Source organism: Colossoma macropomum, unplaced genomic scaffold (assembly GCF_904425465.1).
Source record: "Colossoma macropomum unplaced genomic scaffold, Colossoma_macropomum, whole genome shotgun sequence".
Classification (NCBI taxonomy): domain Eukaryota; kingdom Metazoa; phylum Chordata; class Actinopteri; order Characiformes; family Serrasalmidae; genus Colossoma; species Colossoma macropomum.
This window is the reverse complement of record NW_023494800.1, coordinates 20763951-20783228: the sequence shown is the minus strand read 5'-3', so window position 1 is coordinate 20783228 and position 19278 is coordinate 20763951. Positions and strand designations below refer to the sequence as shown.

Here is a 19278-nt window from a genome sequence, read left to right as displayed (position 1 = left end):
AGACGAAGGGGAAAAAGGGTCAGATGCTTTTGCATTCACACATGAATTCTGATCTGACTGATTCTCACCACGAATCGGATATGTGTCTGAATTAGGACCACATATGAAAGTTGCTCGGATCTGATTTGAAAAGATCAGATTTGTGTGTCCACACAGCTCTGAAAACATCAGATCTAAGTCACATTAAGGCAAAAAAAATCAGGCAACTTCAGCCTGTTAATGTGAACATAGCCTAAGACTACCCTTATAAGGAGTTTATAAATGGTTTAAAATTAGTTAATTAATGGTTATTAATTAGGTCATAAACACCTTATAATTAATAATAAGTACTTCTAATTAATGAATAATGAAAGGCAACAATGATCTGTAATAGGTGATGTACATGAATTTCTGATGAATCTGAAAGGAATAATAGTGATGAAGAAGACAATAAATGATAAATGTGAAAACTATCGACAAATGTGGCCCAGAATAAATCATTTAAAAGTCAGAGGTGTCAAATCAGATTTCAACAGAGTTTTTCAGACAACATCATACATCTTTACTTATTGACATCACACCCAAAGAGTGAAAAAAGGAGATCTAATTTGATTTTTAGGTCTCAAATGCAAAATCAATATTATACTGATGAAGATATGATGACAATAGTAGACCATTCACCTGCGTCCTCAGAAGACACGTCTGAGTTACTTTTCAAGGCACTCACAATCACCAGATCTGCCTTCCTGATTCATTTATTATAGGCTGAAATGTATATATTTGAAAATGTCACATTACATACACGGTTATTGCCATTTGCCAAGCTGCTTTAGGACACAGCTGATGACTGGACTGTTAATGTAACATCAAATTTCATTACATCATGTTATGAACAACACAGAAACTACTTCATTTATTTTTGCTTTATCCATAGAGGAGAACTACAAAAAGCCAGCTTGTCTTGGACTTGGATGTTATTCCTTTCTTGTCTGTGCACCTTTCAAAAACAGAATTTTTAAAACAGAAGTCATGTGCCTTTGATAAAGGCCCTTATTTAAAAGATATGAATTAGAACTTGGGGTAGGTGTTTTATGGTTTTATAAAAGAAGAATAATCCTTTTTTATTTTTTCATTTGCTAAATGTAACATATTTGTATTTTTCATTTGCTGAATGTAACATAATTGTCAGATGAATATCTGCAGGTTTTTATTTCAAGTACTGAGTCATTAGTGGGGAAATCTTGGTCAAAAAAAAATCCTGTCTCCTGTACTCCAGTCCCCAGTTCTGTGTAAATATTTAATAATAAAGCCAAAACTACTTTGAACAAAAACTTTTTACATTAACTTACACTGAAAGTTAAGAACACACATAGAATGGTGAAGTTACCATTTTGTTATAAAAGGGCAGAGATGCAAAGCAAAGACAGTGTTTCATAGCAGTGCACTGAAGATGAGCCCGCGTTACATTTTCTGCTACTTAGATTAGTTGATTAATTGAAGAAAAAAAACAGTCGATAAATTAACTGAATACTGCAGTAATTGTAAGCTGCAGTCCTACTAAACATTAGGGATGATCCTGCCACAAAGATGACAAAGGAGAATGACAGGAACGTCTCAAATTAACTACAAATTACATGCACATCCCGGTAACTACCAGTGCTTAAGTGATCACCAGTGGTCACAAACCCATGCTACAGCACCACCACCAACACGAAACCCATTATTACTGAAAGAGTAAGGCTCTGGGAGAGAACCGTGGGAAGTAGAAAAAAAAAATGAAAAGCTCCTTTCTGAGGAGAACATAACATTACCTGTTGAGCAGATAACATGCTCTTAATAATCATGAAAGCACTTAATAAGCAGCCTTCCAAAACTCAGAGGGAACAGCATAAATTTGTGTCAACACTCCTTGAAAGAAATACATGCAAATTGCTGGGTGATATGGGAAAAAGACTGCAATAAGGAAAGTGAAGGCAATCAAGAGGAAAAAGAAAACATGATTAATTAGTGTTGTGGCATTTATACAGGCAACAAAAATACTGTATTATGATCATAATACAGTAAATAAATGATTAATAAGTGGTGAGTTTGGTGCATAAGGTGTTGCATATATCTCAGTAATAGACAATTGATTTGTATTAGTGCTCATGGAATGGACATGTCTGCTGGCCTCTGTCTGAGCTTTGTTGGTCACATATTCCAAAAACTCTATTATTACAGCTTCATAACTGAGAAAATATATTTGTTGCTTCCTTTTGTCATTAATACCACTTTGTGGCAATGTTACATGTCATTGTTTGACATCATTAGCTTTAAAACCAAATCTCTAAAAACACCACCATTACATTTTCTTTTGGGTACGCTTACATTCTCATTGTTGCTCTTTGTTTTTAATCCATTGCTGTGTAGTTCTAATAGTCAACCAATTAAAGCTAACTGAAGTCAGATTATGCTCTGTAAAAATGCTTGCACTGATTGGCTGTTTGCAGAGTGAGACAGGAGATATTTTGGAGAAGACTATATAAAATAAGCCACTTGCAAAAGTAAAAAGAAAATAAGTGAATAAACAGTAGTTTTCTAAACCTGGATTATAAAAATATTTAAAGCTTTCATCTTTGAGACAGAGGTGTTTCGTCCATCCTTTCACTGTGAGAAGAAAACGCTATGGGTCTGAAAGGATGTGTAGCTGTCAAGAAGTCATCACTGAGAAAAAAGAAAGAGACCAAAAAGAATAATATTTGAGCTAGAACACTGAATCTGACAAAAAATATCAGCTGCTGGTTTTCTTAGAACTATGCACTATCCATCCCCGAGTCCAGACCTCAATAACACTAACCGTTTGGGATTACTTGGACTGTGAGAAGCAGAACATGCAACCAACTTCTAAGACTGAACCTTGGAGTGTAAAAATTTGTCTGAAACTGAAAGCAAGTCTCCTAAAAGAATGGAAGCAGTAATGAAGGCAATAGGTGGACACACTAAATGCTGAAAATGCTGGTGTTATATTTAGTTGTTGAGGCTTCTGTGTAATTTTCTGCTAAATATATGTTTTCTCCATTTTTCCTGGTGGTGAAAAATGACATACATAATTGTGGTGTGAGACTGGAAATAAATAAAAAGGTGAGAAATGAGATAAACAATTTTCCATTTACATTCTTATCAATGCAGTTGCAGTAAAACAATAACGATTTTTTTATAACGTTATGACAGGTGACTGTTGCTATTTAGTGAAAATTGTGATTACTATCCAGCTCTGCACAGTTGTTCAAACCCACCGAACATGAATAACTCCTCCTTCTACATCCTATCCACAGTACTATATCCTGATGATATAGATAGATAGTCTTTCAAGTCACAACCTCCAGTGTGCTACTACACAATCACTACCCTGCCCTCGTCCAAGAACCCAAAGGTGACTCAATCAGTCTGATCCTCTGGCACTCACCCCATAAAGTGTAACTGCTGCCCCACTGATATTCTTTTTTTTTGCAGAATGATTTTTCTGCACAGCTGTTTTATTGCACTAATGTGTTCTTTTACACTAATGTGAGTACTGCACAGCTGTTGCTTGTAATACCCAAGCAGAATGTATTGAATATGATTTTTGTACACAGTCTACATTGCTTATTTGGAATGCGTACTGCCTTAAAGCAAAAACATTTAAACATTTAAACAAATTTCCTTATATCAAATATAGTTGATAAGCCAAGACATCTTCAGTGTCTGAGGTTTTCTTCTTTAGTTTTGCAGTAGTGCTGTGAGGCTAATGTAGCTCACAAATAATGAAAGCTTTTGTAGACCATTTAGTATTGTGCCAAAGACAGATAAAAGCGTGAACAAAATTCAGGATTCTGCTACTGCTCAATAGACAAAAGCATGTCATTCAGTATAAACCTCATAGTCACATATGTTTGAGATTACTTAACAATCTGACACGGTTTGAAGTAACTGCATGATAGTAAAAGGTAAATATAGCCACAAGCAGTAATGCACGGGGTCCAAGCATTAATCAACTCAATGAGGTGTAATGTACCAGACTGTGGCTTTTTCACAGACAGAAAAGGAGTCAGAGTTTATCAATATGTCATAAATTATCATTATTATCAGGGGCCTTCAATAAAGATATACACATGGTAAACTGACAGGCTACCTCAAAATTGTTTGTAATACAAGCCTAACAAGTTTTGTCTGAATTAGAGTAAGAGTTCATGAGTTACAGCTGTTTTAGTCAACATTTCACTGATCCAGAAGGATTTATTGGTGTATTGTTTACAAATGTCAATATATATATATAGGTACATAGGTATATATATTGGTTTGGTACACACTTACAAATGATAGTTCTTCAAGGGTTTTATTAGTAAAGAAAACACGAACACTCAAAGAACACTTTGCATGATTAAAGGGTTCTTTGCATCATGAAAGGGTTCTTCAGATTGGTGGAAGATGAGTTGTAGATGGTTCTATATAGAACCTTTTTGAAAGGGGTTCTATATAGCACCAAAAAGGGTTCTTCGAACGATGTCAAGTCTGTAACAACAGAAGAACCCTTTTTGGTGCTGTACAGAACCCTTTTCAAAAAGATTCTATATAGAACCATATAAAACATATTCTCCATCAATCTGAAGAACATTTTAATGAAGTAAAGAACCCCTTAATCATGCAAAGCGTCCTTTGGGTGTTCATGGTCCTATAACGAACCATTTTCTTTACTAAAGAACCTTTGAAGAACCATCTTTTTTAACTATGTATGAGCCAAGGATTCTAGAAGCATGGGCCAAAATGTAAAACATTAAATGTAAGACATAACAGATGTATGCTGTAGCGTCCCCTTTAGTTTATTCAGCCTCATCCTGTGTGCCTGAGTAGTGGAAAGGGGATGCTACCACCTGCTCAAATATCCTGTCTGTATGATTTGTTTTAGAGGAGAACAATAACTTTGAAAAAGCAAAAACAATAGGGATCCAGTATCTTTAGTGCTTGGACCCCTAAATAGTCTACCTTAGGTTCCATTACTTGCTAGCTACAGACATCTAACTCCAATGCAAAACTAAAAAAGCAACCTTCAGACACAAACCATGTGTTGGCTGATTGAAATTTGGGGAAATGGTAAAATTGTGCAAATCTAAACCAAACTATTATACATTGTATATCCTATTAAGTGATTAAGTGTAGGGATGGCAAGGAAGAACTCTGAAAGCAAGAACTTTTCTGGTATCGTTTACATATGTTATTAAGCCCTATAACTTGCAACATTTCATTTCAGTAGACTTCAGTCAGTTCAGTAGACTAGAAAAGCACAGGCTAAAAAAGGATTACATGCTAGATACAACAAAGACTGAAAATAAAGAAAACCATGTACAACATGAATTAAAACATAACAAAGAAATGAAACAAGTGACAGATGCACTAATTGAAAGTAAGCAGATGTATTTTTTAGAAAGAGGATATACTCCACACCACAGAGAGTCCCTAGACTTGGCACGAGTGAAAAGGATGCAGTGTCTTGAAGATCCATTTTGTTTGCCCCCTGTTTGTCATCAGAAATGTCCTTACGATGCATAACACTCTGTCTCACTGTCATACTGATGGTATTGAACACTGGCAATACCGGCATATTCCCAAGGCTGCAGCTGCCACGCTAGCAAGATCAAAGCAGATCAAAAGGCGATAAAAAGATCAAAAGACCAAAGAAGACTTAACTCACATCATTTCTCCATGGGCATTTTGATTTTTATGAACACGAATCATAGTTTCAAAATAACAGCTTGTTGTAACTTACCATAACATCAAGCACTACAGTTCAGTGCACAGCAATCAGCATGGCAACGTTAACCAAACGCCACTCTTGAATTAATCAAGAAAAATGTGCAGCAGGTGCAGTATGTTCTTTTTCATTTCCATTCATGTGATAACAAGCACCAAATGTGGGAGAACTTCACAGCTTCAAAGGCTCCAGTGTAAATTATCAAGACTGTAGCTGTAACTAAGTTTAACTCGCTTTCAGATTTTTTAAACAAATCTTTAAGGACATTTTTTCCACACCTCCAAAGTTCAGTCTTAGAAGTTGGTTACATTATCTGCTTCACACGATCCAAGTAATCCCAAACACATTCAGTGATGCTAAGGACTGGACTGTGGGGTGGTCAGTCCATTATTCTGAGAACACCGGCAGCTTCTTTGTTTGATTCGCAAAATTTCCTCTTTTGTTCTTTGCTTTTACATCTATTTTCTTGTCTGAGTATCGGTTTGTTGATAGGTACATCCTGTCTTCTCACAGTGGAAGGAGTGGGCAAAAGTTAAATTTTCTCTATATCCTTTATTTTTTGACCTCCAGTTTTCCCACTTATCTTCCACTGGCTTTTCCTTGTCTTGTGCAAGTGGACTATTTTAAATGTAATCTCTTCAGAAATATCTATTGAAAAATTAACTTGTACATTGGTGACAGCTTTGACTGAAAACTAAATAAATGAAAGATGGTCTATTTGGCACAGGACTGCATGTCATAAAGGGACAGACAAACTGATACATGGTATGAAAAGATAAGAGCTCATAACAGGAAATACACTGCACATACAATCAAAAACTGTGTATGGCAATTCAAATTAGTGTGTCATTACAACCATGTTTGGGGCTTTGATGAAGATTTTTGAAATGTTTGGAAGTACATGCCACATATATTAGCACATGTATTTATTTTTAAATAAACCATTTAGTAACTGTAAATCAGTGGTTTCCAAACTTTTTACAGTCCTGCACTCCCTCAGATTTTAAATCTTCTGCTGCATACCCCCTCTAGCTCCTTATACACACACATATATACTGCCACTGTGTACATGTAAGACATTTATCCTTATAAAGTCAATCCCCCTTAATACAGCAAACCTGTTTATGATGCAGTGACACATCACACCGGATGTACTGAATAGTACTGCATAAATAAATAATATTGGAGTTGCTTCTAAAGCCAGTGAGCTTTCTTCATTTGTAATCACAAAGGCAGCAGCACAGGAAATCACCAACGTGACTTTTGATACAAATAATGTAAAATGAAGATAAAAATATCTAACTAATATGGCACGGATCTGCCATGTGCTGGATATTATAAATACAGCACTCATTTATCACTCCTGAACACACGCCCTGGGTAAAAGTAGATTCATAAATATAGAGACAGACATCACTGTACAGATCGGTGTCCTGTATGGATGTCGTAACAGCACAGTCTGCCAGGATATGATACTCTGCATGCAACACTATCCAGACATCTTTCATTGTTTTTTGAAAAAACTCAGTATTCAAACATCTGCTCATAGTAACTTCAGAAAGGCTCTCTTGCTCAGGCATCAGACAGTGAAGCGCAGAGGTGGCAAAGAAGAGGTATCAGAGGTATCAGAGAAGTACCTGTGTAATTGTGCTGCTGGCTAATGGAATGAAGATAAAGCTGTAAATATCTGGATTTACCACAGTTTGGGAACCACAGCTGTAAGTCGTTCTAAATAACTTTGAGCGCTAAAAATCAGTAATGCTTTACAACAACCTCACTGACTGAAACTGTCAGCAATAAGGACAATAATCATCAAATATTATTAATTAAGTATTAACCATGAAGGTTTGAGGAAACAAGAAACAACCAGTTTTATTATTGATTGTGGAGTTTCTTGACTAATTTCATCATACTGCTCACTGACAGACTGCTGCAGAGTGCGCTGCCTTGGAGACCGGGCTGGCTGACCCTGCATTACTGCCACTTACCATTAGCTGAATTGGCTGTAGACTGGACTGCATGCATTTTACAAACAGTGTGAAATAACTGTGGTTCTCCCTACAAAAACAATTTCCTAGAAATCCAAATGTCATGTAATTTCTGATTGAACTGTTTGTTCAGGTGCATTGGTGGCCCTTTTCCACCATAGGCAACAACAGACCTAAATAATCAGATGTGACTCAGAGTCACTTTGAGCCAGACCTGCATTTTAAGTTTTATGCATTAACATTACTGCATGCATTGTGTGAACAAACCATTGTATGTCGATTTTTGTATATATTTACATAATTTGAAAATGCCAGCCCCAAAATTTTCTGATGAACAGACAAATGGAAACAGTCCATAAAGACTTACAATAAAGTCTTGTTAAATTAAGTTATATTGAAAGTTCTTTCCTTCTCCTGTAATGTTGTTTTTTTGGAGATATGTGGTTTTGTACTGACAGCAACAAAACAATTCTTACAATAAATGTATCTATTGTACTATAACACTGACACATTACGAAACTTCGCATTTTATTTGATCAGAAACCATTAAAACCCCAAACCAGCCCAGAATTGAGTTTTTGACTGGTTTCCACACAATTGTGCCATTCCTTCTTCAGAGTCAAAATGATAGAATGCGTCACAAATGATAGATCTGACTTTAGTGAGCTAAGTTCATCCCTGTCTGTCATTGCACCCATCTCTTCATCACTCATTGCCTCTTTCACTGTCCACACACACCCTCTTTCTTGCATGCTGCCCCCTTTCACTGACTCTTTTTTAACCCTATTTTTAACTCCTTTGAGTTTCCTACCTGACTCGTCATCAGTCTTGTGCTCGTTCTCAGAGTCGGTGAGGGTCAATGCTGAGTGGTCAGGGCTGGATAGGCCTGAGCTGCGGCAGGACTTCAGACCCTGGCCGCTCCACAGCTGGACGGCGCGCTCCGGCGTCATCACACCCTCAGGGTCCGAGTCGGCGTCAGAGCCAGTGCTCAGAGAGTAGCTCCGCTGCACCAGGCTCAGGTCAGAGCAGCACACACCCTGCTGCTGAGGAGGCTCACACACACCCAGCTCGGCCAACGTGAAGCTCCCTGAAACAGTAGATCAGCTACTCAACATACTGAGTATAGAGGAGGACAGGTGCATGTGGGTTGGCAGAAAGTTTTCAGACATTCAGTAGGGGAAAGCACTGAGCTCTGAGATAGAGGGGGCTAAACTGTATTGTGGATGTTGTACGCAGTTAAATGTGCCTTCAGCCGTCCTCTTATATTCCCATACCAACATCATCTGTGAATTTTCACAGTGACCAGAAAAATATTTTTTGAGATATACCCAGAAGAAAGTAACGTTTTACATAACTGAGCTGTGTGTATAAGTTACAGAATCCACACCTACATTATCTTAATCAGTCTCCTGGTGGCTGCAATATAGCACCATTTTGATGCAACTCAGAGCCAGCCAGGCTAAAGCACTGCCTCCATACAGTGGGGTTAGTTTCGTAAAAGATATATGCTGTAGATTCTGATATGTGCTCTTCCACTTTGGGGTCAAAAACAAACCCTGTTTGAGCCGCTTCCACAAATCAAATTTAGGTTAGGTTAGAAAGGTTATTTGGTTCAAATGACATAAAGCTTATTAATGTACTGTGTTTGCATTGATTTACCAGACTTTCAGCAACTGTTACAATTAGCCTTTCAGTCTGTTACAATTAACCCCACCTGTGGGGTAAATTGTAACATTTGTGCTCATGCTACTTTTGATCAAACTGTTTGTAGACAGTAGGTGCTGGAAAGCAAAGTTTACATTTTCATTTGTAGCTGTGATTTGTAGGTTGTTTACATTACAAATACTCATCTTGAAATATTAATCTTGCTCAAATACAAGTTATTCAGAAAAAAAAGAAAAAACAAAACTAAATGTGTTAGCGTACTGCTCATGCCTACCATTCAAACATTTGGAATGGCTGTTTAAAAGTTCTGGAATCTGTTTTTGATAATGTATGAAGCTATAAATAAAAATAAAGAAATGTTAGAATGATTAACTGAGCTGAAGAACAGGTATAATAAAAGGTATAATAAATTAAATAGGGTATAATATGCATGTATATACATTCAATGTAAATGAATGTATGTATAATAAAATTAATATTCAGAATTCACCATATTTCACAAGCGGAGACCAAATCTTGCAGAAAATAACTTGAGAAAAAATGAATAGAGATAGATTGTTACATTGTATTATTTACCATTTAATGAGTTCTTGTTCACAGTTCTTGAAATACTGAATAAAACATTTAAAAATATTTGTTAGTGAATAGATTGTAATAAATAATAATTGTATTTAAATCTACACTGTTTAAGTTATTATTGTACATAAAATAACAAAAGATGCTGGAAAGTGATTCTAAACTTATGAACGGTAGTTTACACTTTTACATTTAATAATATAAAACCAACCTGGTTGGAGACGACACTAAAATGACTTTAATAACATATTTACACTTTAATAAGAAGCTTGTAAGAAAAAAAGTACAATAACGTACAATATGATGAGATTTCTTTTATTAGCTGCCACTTGAGTTTTCACATTTCTAATTAAACTGGCTCAAACAAACTGCATATTTTACTGTACTATAAATGCTACTTAAAGATATTTCAAACAACTGAGTTTATTTGGTTTCTTTACTTCCAGTTACTGTTTCAAAAGCAGTACTGTGCAAAAGTTTTAGACACCTGAGAAAATTATATTTAAAAGCTATATTTCTGGGCAGTAAGCAATAATTTGCTTAGAAAATCACTAATATTAGAACAAAATACAAATATCATTAGCACAAAAAGGTGATTTTACGTATGTTAGAGTGTTGATGTAAACATTCCCAAACCTCTCCTAAAGGCAGCCCAGTTTTATTAGTAGTCATCATCCAATATCTGATTTGGGATTGGTTACTTCATTAAATTAGTTTCATTAAAGTTTGTTTGCATTTATCCTGATGTTATTTTGGTGTACGGGAAACACACGGTTTCACAATTTTCTTGGGTGCCTAAGACTTTTGCACAGTGCTGTATATTTCAAAAACTTTCATCTGATTCAGTGCTTAAAAACATATGCCCTCCCAATAGCTAGCTTCTGACTTCAACGCCAAAGTAGGCAAAGGCAAGCCAGATCAGCTCCATTCAGCATGTTGCCTGAAGTTGGGAAAGTATACATGTTTATGTTTCTGCTTTCCAATTTCAGTTCACCTCCAAATCCAACAACTCTGCGATAACCAAATAGTGTTTAATCATGACAAACCTACTGTCACTAAAGCCTGGAAGTGGGCACAAAAAAGCGATTAGCTCTGGCATGCCCGACTGTGCTAAACTGCTAAACAGGGGGGCTTTTGAGAACACAGCCAACTGTGCCCTCTGGGAGACTTGGCTATAGAAGTATGTAGCACAGCTGGGACTCAAACCAGATTCCATTCTGCAGAGTTTTCCTCTGTAAACATAAGCAGATCTGACGTAAGAGCTGAAAGTGAGAATGGTACAAATCAATGGTTCCAAAGGAATTATCAGGGAATTAATTATGAGGAAACTTGTGGCAATAAAGCACTCACCTCCAAAAGCAAAAAAGGTGATTAAAGAAAACTAATGAGCACCCAAGGCAACGTTCTAGCACAACACACAGAATGTATCATGCTTAAATGAATGAATAGAAAAAAATGCAGTTTTAAAAACTGGCACTGCCATCAAAGTTTTATGGCTATTGTAAAAATAAACTCAGAAACTTTACATATGTACAGACACACTATATGACCAAAAGTATCTAGACACCCTATTAAATTAATGTGAATACAGTTACTTTAACCACTCAAAATCCAGGTTTATTACATACTTAGGCTTATTATTCAGTAACTACAGGGACTTCAATGCAAACTGGTTGAGCTATTCTTAGGTTATAGAAGTGTGTACCTTGGTAACTTGGGCCATTTAAAGGGTTAAGGTGCACCCATTGCTGACACAGGCACTCAATTACACAAACACAGTTTGTACACTTTCCATCAATAAGAACTGTCAGTAGAATGGGACACTCTGAGCAGTCGCATGTGAACCTAAAGTCATTATGTCCAAAGAAAAGCGACGGCCAGAGGGATGCATCGAAACTGCTTTCTCTAGAGTGAGTGAGTGCCACTCCACCCTTTTCGATGAGTTGGACTGGAGTTCGAGATCCAGATCTCATCATTCAACATCAGTACCTGATGTCACTAACGCTCTTGTGGCTGAATGCAATCAAACCCTCACAGCAATGTTCCAACATCTTTTGTGAAGCCTTCTCAGAAGAGCAGAGTCTGTTGCTGCAGCCATGATGGGCAAATCTCCCTATTAATACCCTTAATTTCAGTAGAAATGTTAGATAAGCAAGTGTCAGCAAACCTTTAGATATATAATGGCTGCTGCTTTATAACTGCTTTCAAACTGATCTAAATAATCTTATGCAATCGAAATAGATCCCTTTGCAAATATGCAGTGTAATAAGATGTATATTCCTTGTAGCTAATATTTTCTCACAGGATAAAAGGTGTGAAACACCATAAAATATTTGTCTCAGCCTTTTAGTAGTTTTCATTAATTTCCATTAATTACATTAACTTCTTAGAAGTGTCTGATAAACAAATATGAACCCAAACATTGCAAACGTTGCAGCATAATTATGCACAACTCATGACAATGGATAGAAATGATAGTGTTGTAGAGTGACTAACAAGGTAGTTGTGTCTAACAGAGTGGACAGAGGGTGGACACAGTGTTTAAAACTCTAGCAGCACTGCTGTGTCTGATCCACTCAGACCAGCATAACACACACTAACACACCACCACCACCACATCAGTGTCACTGCAGTGCTGAGAATGATCCACCACCCAAATAATTCCTGCTCCGTGGTGGTCCTGGGAGGGTACGGACCATTAAAGAACACGGTGAAAGGAGACTAACAAAGTATGCAGAGAAACAGAGGGACTACAGTCATTGTAAAGTGTGGAAAATAGGTTTGTTACTTTGAGGCAACGTGCAATAGAGGGTTAAACAGGCAACTGAGTTTGTCTGAGTTTAAGGACTTAAATGCCAGTTTGGCAGATAATCATTTACATTACTCTGGCTAATAGAAAGTAGTGGAAATATGTTTCATGTGTCCATTTAGCCCACACACTGTGAGCTTTAGGTAAGAAAAAGGCTACAAAAAATGGCCAGACAATTCATGACTGGTGCACACCTAGTTTAATATATATCCCAGAATAAAATATGTGAGGCAAAGAGGTAAATAAAATGAACAATTTTTCTCGCACAAGCTCAGGCACTGCCATGAGCACAGTTCAGTATCTCTCTTCCATCACCTTCTATAATCTCTAAAGTGTGAAATGATTTAATTAAAAGAAGAGCTAATTGCAAAAATGACAAGGTTGTTCCTAAATATATTTCAGTGCTTTTAAGCTACATAAAAACCAGCAGTTAAAATATGCTGTGATGACTTAGTCTTAGATTTTAATGTTGAATAATTCAGGTTATAAAGTAGGCACTACATATTATTAACATTGTCTACATAAACTTTATATTTTCAGGTATAACTGCACACAACTTCGATCACTGATCAATATTTATATCCCTATTAAGAGAAAATTTATGTGCCTTAATTTATTTTTCAGTAAATATTTTAAATTTTAAATTCTAGCCATATGTTTATTAAATTGTAAGCTAAACATATACATATACACTCTTACACACAATGAGGCACAAGAAATTCCACAATCCACATTAAGAATATGCACAAGCACACAGAGGAAAGGGCAGTCGGAGGGAGTTTTTGCACTGATAAACAGCAGGTTGGTGAGGGTTAGGGGAACAATTGTATGTACTGCAGAAGTGCAGATGCATACAAGTGCACTGAGGCACATACCTGCGCACTTCATACCTGACATGAAGTACCTGAAGCCAATAGGGGCCAGCTCCACGTAGGCTGTGTAAATAAAAGTGGAGTGATTCAAAATAATAATCAGAACTCATGATCTCAGTTCATTTTTATCCTTACTTTCTTTCATACTCCTAAGAAGACTGCTGGAGAAGAACTAACAGACTGCACCCTCTTTTACAACGGAAAATGAACAGGATTACTGTTATGACTGGAATCCTCCTGACATTTCTGAGAGAAAGTAAGATCGTCCGTGAGTTCGGAAGGCGGATCCGCACTGCTGGCCAGTTCGCAAACTCCACACACTTTTTCCACAAAGCGAAACTTCTAAGGATGAAAAACAAAAACCATGGAAACTAAATCTGGTCATGTTTTCATCTGAAGAATTCTCTCAGTAAAAACCTAAATCCCTGATGTTAGCATGCCCACTCCAAAGGGAGAAATCTTCAAGGTGTAAACTTGAGATAGAACATCTAGCTGAACAGCCAGCCGGCAGCATTCTGACAAACTGGGGGTTTTTCCCTGGAGTGCTTATATATATAAAAAAAAAGCAAGAACTTCAGCTCCCCTACCACCTAGCCTGTTTAGACACAATTTCCCCCCTCGCTCAGACACCCTGGGCATTAGAGTGAATATCCCTTTTCACCAGGTGCTAAAACGAGAGAGAGCGGCAAGGTCATTTGTTGCGGGAGCCGTCGTTATGGCAACGTGGCCGTGTTCACATGCTAGCAGGTAACAGGAGTTTCTTTGAGGAAAGGGAAGTGTGTGTGTGTTGGGGAGACAGAACATCTTCATTTCAGTCTTCTCTTTACAGGCCTTGGAAACACCCTGAACAGAACAGAAGCCCTCTGAGCTCTGTTACACAGCAGTACGGTCGCCAGTCTAAAGGCCATGGCACACTGACCCAGTTCTCCAAGAAAAACCAGCATTCTGATTTGGAAGTTGGCTTTAAAATGCTCCAAAACAAAAAAGTGACAGGCCCAATTAACCTGTGTGAATGGAGAACAACATTCTAGAACAGTGACAATAGTAGAGAATGTTCTAGAACAGTGTGAATGGGAGAACATCCTAGAACACTGTGGATGTTGAGAACATTCCAGACCAGTGTGGATGTAGGATGTCTTAGAACATTGTGAAAATGAAGGGTTCTCAGTGTGAATGAAGGAGAACATTCTAGAACAGTATAAATAAGGATGGACATTCTAGTGGTTCTTCAGTAAAGACAATGGTTCTACATAGAACCACGAACACTCAAAAAACTATTTGCATGCTTAAATGGTTGTTTGCATAGTGAAAGGTTTCTTGAGATTGATGGAGAATGTGTAGTATATGGTTCTATTTAAAAGCTTTTTGAAATAGCACTAAAAAGGGGTCTTTTATTGTTATAAGCTTGACACTGTATTACATCACAGATTGCTGGCCCTGCTTTATGGTTCTCTGTGAACCATTTCAATCATGCGCCTGCTCGAAAATACGTGATTCATCTCATCAGTTAATTATCAGGTTTAGCAGGTATGTTTGAAAAAATCACCAGGATCCAGAACTCATCTCAGTAACACTTCCAATGAATAACATGTCTATGAGCATCTATAAACACATTCATATCATGGTATAATGCATTCATAAGGCATAATAAACAAGGCTATAAGTATTTATAAAAATAAATTACACTTTACAGCCATGTTTATTATGTGTTACGAACTGTTAACTTATTGCATTATAAGAAGCAGTAATAACATGTTATATTATCAATGCCAAAGAAGTCAGTCTCAGCTTGCAGAGTGTAAAATGAGACAAATAAGTTTATTTATGGCACTTCCAATATTTTATTTCTCATCATGGGTGTTGTTAGAGCTGGACTGTTGGAGCTGAAGTCCTGGATATTCAGATGCCAGCTCTAAACTAGCTGTCCAGCCCAGAGTTATTGCTACAATGCGCTTTCCTTAACCACCACTCTAATTTTAAAAATCACAACCTAGCAAGTGTTGTGGGAGTGGTTTTAAAGACTTTAGAGAGCGGACATTAGGTCAAAAAATGTTGAAGTATTCATTCCAAGCAATGTTCTTTAGAGAACCAAAGGTAACTGTTCAATGACATCACTTGTAAGATGCCTTTTTAGCACCTTATTTTTTTTAAAGAGTAAAGAACCAGCAGGGCTACTGTGGAAACTGAAAAGCTTCCGTGAGCCTGAATGAATTGCGGTTGTTAGCGCGCCCTTCAATGATGCTGGAAGATTTCGCTTCCTGAAATAGGTCTCTGCTGAATGGAGGAGAGCAGACTGGTAGCCTTTACGCTATGATGAAAGCTTCCGCTTTCCGCCGTGCACTGGGGGGACAGGGCTTTAATGAAAGCTCATAACTCTGATAAAACGGAATAAGTTTATCTCATTTTCTCTCTTCCCTCGAAAACCCCTGCTCACTCGCATGGCTGTACGTTTGCTTGTCTCCATGCGGAGTCCGGTCTCACGGCGGAAGTCGCACAGACTCCCTGGAAGATCTGCACTTATTTCCTGCTAAAAAGCGCTAGACATTTTCTTTAGAAGGGCTATATTACTTCATAAATGTCAAATCGCCAGATTTCAATAAACCCCTGACCTTTTAAAATTCCGCTCCAGACTAGGCTCTCCTCGAGCATTATTGTCTCTCTTGCACTTCTTATTTTATTCTTATTTTATTCTTTTTTCTCTCTCTCTCTAGCCAAGCAGCAGCGCTGGCCATGCACGGTGATCAATACACTCGCACTACAGAGGGAGGACGCAGTCAGCATGCCCTGAATCATGTCAATGCGCTTGACTGAGCTGCTGGAGAAAATAGCTGCTGCTAGTGGAACTGCTCTTCCTCCATTTTCAGCTTCACCGTGGGCCATTTGGGTCATTTTTGCTGTGCTTTGGCTTAGTGGTTGGGCTGGTTGTCAAACAGCTGTTTCCCCTGCCTGTCTCTCTCTTGCTCTCTCTCTTTTTATTTATGACTTCTTCAGCGTGCTCTACACTTTAATAGTGTATCCCTGATCCTGTGAAGATAGTAGACAGCTTTACCTTTTGTTAGGTCTGTCATGGCCCACTTATGTTCTGCTTTCATTTCCACAGCTATTGTTAAGAAAGCAGCTACTCACAAGTCACTCTGTGGATCCAGTCCATTCACTGGTAGAACATGGCATCAATAGCATCAACGACATGACAACGGACGCTGTACAGCATTACGGACAAAATTGGTAAAGAGACTCAAGTACAAAGCTCGGGCTAGTCGATAAATTTTAGTGATCAAAAGGTTTATCACATAAGAGATGGCTAGATCTTTAAGAAATACCACTTCATGCACTGTATAAGAACAAAAGCTTTCAGATTATGTGCGTTATTTCCTCAGAAGGAGGGAAAAAAAACCTTTCACTGGTCTGAGGATAATCGTTCTATCAGCAGGGGTTTATTTTGTTCACGTTATAAGGCAGTACCTCTTTTCATCGAAAAATGGTCCATTTTCATCGGCAGGCTAATTTTCAAGGCTTATGAACCCCCTGGAAACCTGCATTAGAGTCCATTAGGGTCTGGAGGGGGTGAGAAATCAAGGTTCACTCGACTGCATTACCGTTTGTCTTCGGCGCAATAATGAGACAGCTTCTTAAAGAACAAGAGAGCTCAGGTGTGGGCTCGGGCCAAGACTCTAATAAGGCTGCCACAAGTGCAGCAGAGAAAAGCGCCGGACTACAAAGCCAGAATGCCAAAGCGCCTCGCTTCTCTGCAAAGACTGAAAAGAAAAACCTTTCAGAATTCAGCTTTTCTTCAACACAAAGTGACAAAGTTAAACGTTCACTCCTTACTCTCTGCAGTAAAGCGGGAAAAAAGTCTACAAGTGGAACAAAAATTAGAAGGTTAAAATACTGCTGGGAAAAGCACATAGCAACTGTGACAGAGCCAACCCCCCCCCAAGTGCTTTAGCAGTTTCAAATGTCACTGTTTATCTGTGAGGGTTTCTGTCCATGAAACGATTTTACCTCAACACTCCCAATGCTCGATTTATAAGTTTAATGTCGGACCAAAAATGATGGGAGAACATGATGGTGATTAAGAGTGTTACGAGACAGTGTATTGTCTTGCATTGTCAGAGACCAGGCTTTCGATTCAATACGCACGAGTTTCAATCAATGCATTCAACAGACTGGAGCAAATAAAGTACTTATTTTAATAGAGCTTACATTGAAAAACTAACTAAATAAATAAATAAACTAGCAAACACACAATCAGGCCAGATCAGTCCTGCTCTCCAAAAGCTGGGCAGGAAGGGTATAGCTACAGGAAGCACACACATTGTTAGCGTACATAGCTTGTGGCTAGTGTGTTAGTTTGTGGTTAATATAGTAGCTTGTGGATAGTGCATTAGCTCATGGCTGTAACGGGGGGTCACATTCCTTGTAAGCATTTATTATCTTACGGCTAGTGTCTTTGTGGCAGTGTTAGGTCATGACTGCAATGGGGGACTGTATCCCTTGTAAGCATATATTAGCTTGTGGCTAGTGTGTTAGCTTGTGGCCAACATGTTAACTCATGGATAGCACATTAGCTTGCGGCTGGTATGTTGGCTGCAATGGCATGTCCTCAAGTCTGCACATACATCATCCTTTTGTCAGAGAGTGGAACTAGAAGAAAACCCAAAGGTTGTTAAGATGAGATGTTAAATCCAGTTTTCTTCATTCACATTTGATTTGTTTGAGTTACATCTGATTTTGTTTAGTACTTCTACACCGCTAAGATCTGCCCTTCTACTTAGATCAGGTCAAAGGTCCACTGCGACAATCTGAAGTCGCAATTATCACACTTTAATAATGTTGAATGAAAATAAACTGAAAATGGAAACAATAACAGTAGTATTTACTCACTTTACTCATATTCACATTTATTATTAATATACCATCAATACATCACCACACTGCATGTTTATAGACACTCCTTGTTATGGCTGTATTAAAAACATACTGAATAGAGATGCTACCATATAGTACCAGCTAAATTATACATTTTGTGAATTGCTGTACCCCTGAAGTCATCATAAATGGTGACGCCATCATACGTTTTCAGTTTTCTTCAGTGTCATTATGTTAAGAACATGGTTGTGTGAAGACTTGAGCTGTGATCAACATGCAAACACTTCTGCAACAGCCAATCACAAATTAGTTTCACCAATGCTGCAGGACAATTTAGAGGGATGAGTGAAAGAAAAGCAGCTTACCATGTTCCAGTGCTGCTCATGTTTAAAATGTTGCTGATGCATTTTTAGCATCACATATTGGCCGAATCTTGCATTATTATTGTGCTACTCAGAAAAAAAAATGCATTTAATGTCCCATAATTGAGCAACAGTGTTAAGTCTACAACATACCAACACTTCGGAAGTGTTGCAGTAAAACCACAAATAGACGTTCTATGCATGAGCTCAAGTTTAAACTCACTTCAAACTCAAGTTCATGATGGCTAAGTTCATTTTACACTTTACTGTACTCATATAGATTTAATGGAATATAAATACGGAATGTCTTTTAATGAATTTATCAGATTATGTAACCTAGCCTACATCAGTTTAAAAGGTATTCATAACATAAATGAATGGACATGCTCGA

The 19278-nt window shown here is 37.7% G+C and overlaps 1 protein-coding gene across 1 annotated transcript in view; it reads right to left on the bottom strand.

Moving 5' to 3' along the window:
- Positions 1-5531: 5531 nt before the first annotated feature.
- The window catches only part of LOC118820565 (teneurin-2), a 113308-nt gene continuing 99561 nt past the window's right edge, over positions 5532-19278 (bottom strand). Inside the window, exons 4-5 of the mRNA XM_036588925.1 lie at positions 8546-8817; positions 5532-5620 (exon numbers count right to left, since the gene is read on the bottom strand). Coding sequence (XP_036444818.1) covers positions 5532-5620; positions 8546-8817 — 361 coding nt within the window. The remainder of the gene's footprint in view (positions 5621-8545; positions 8818-19278) is intronic.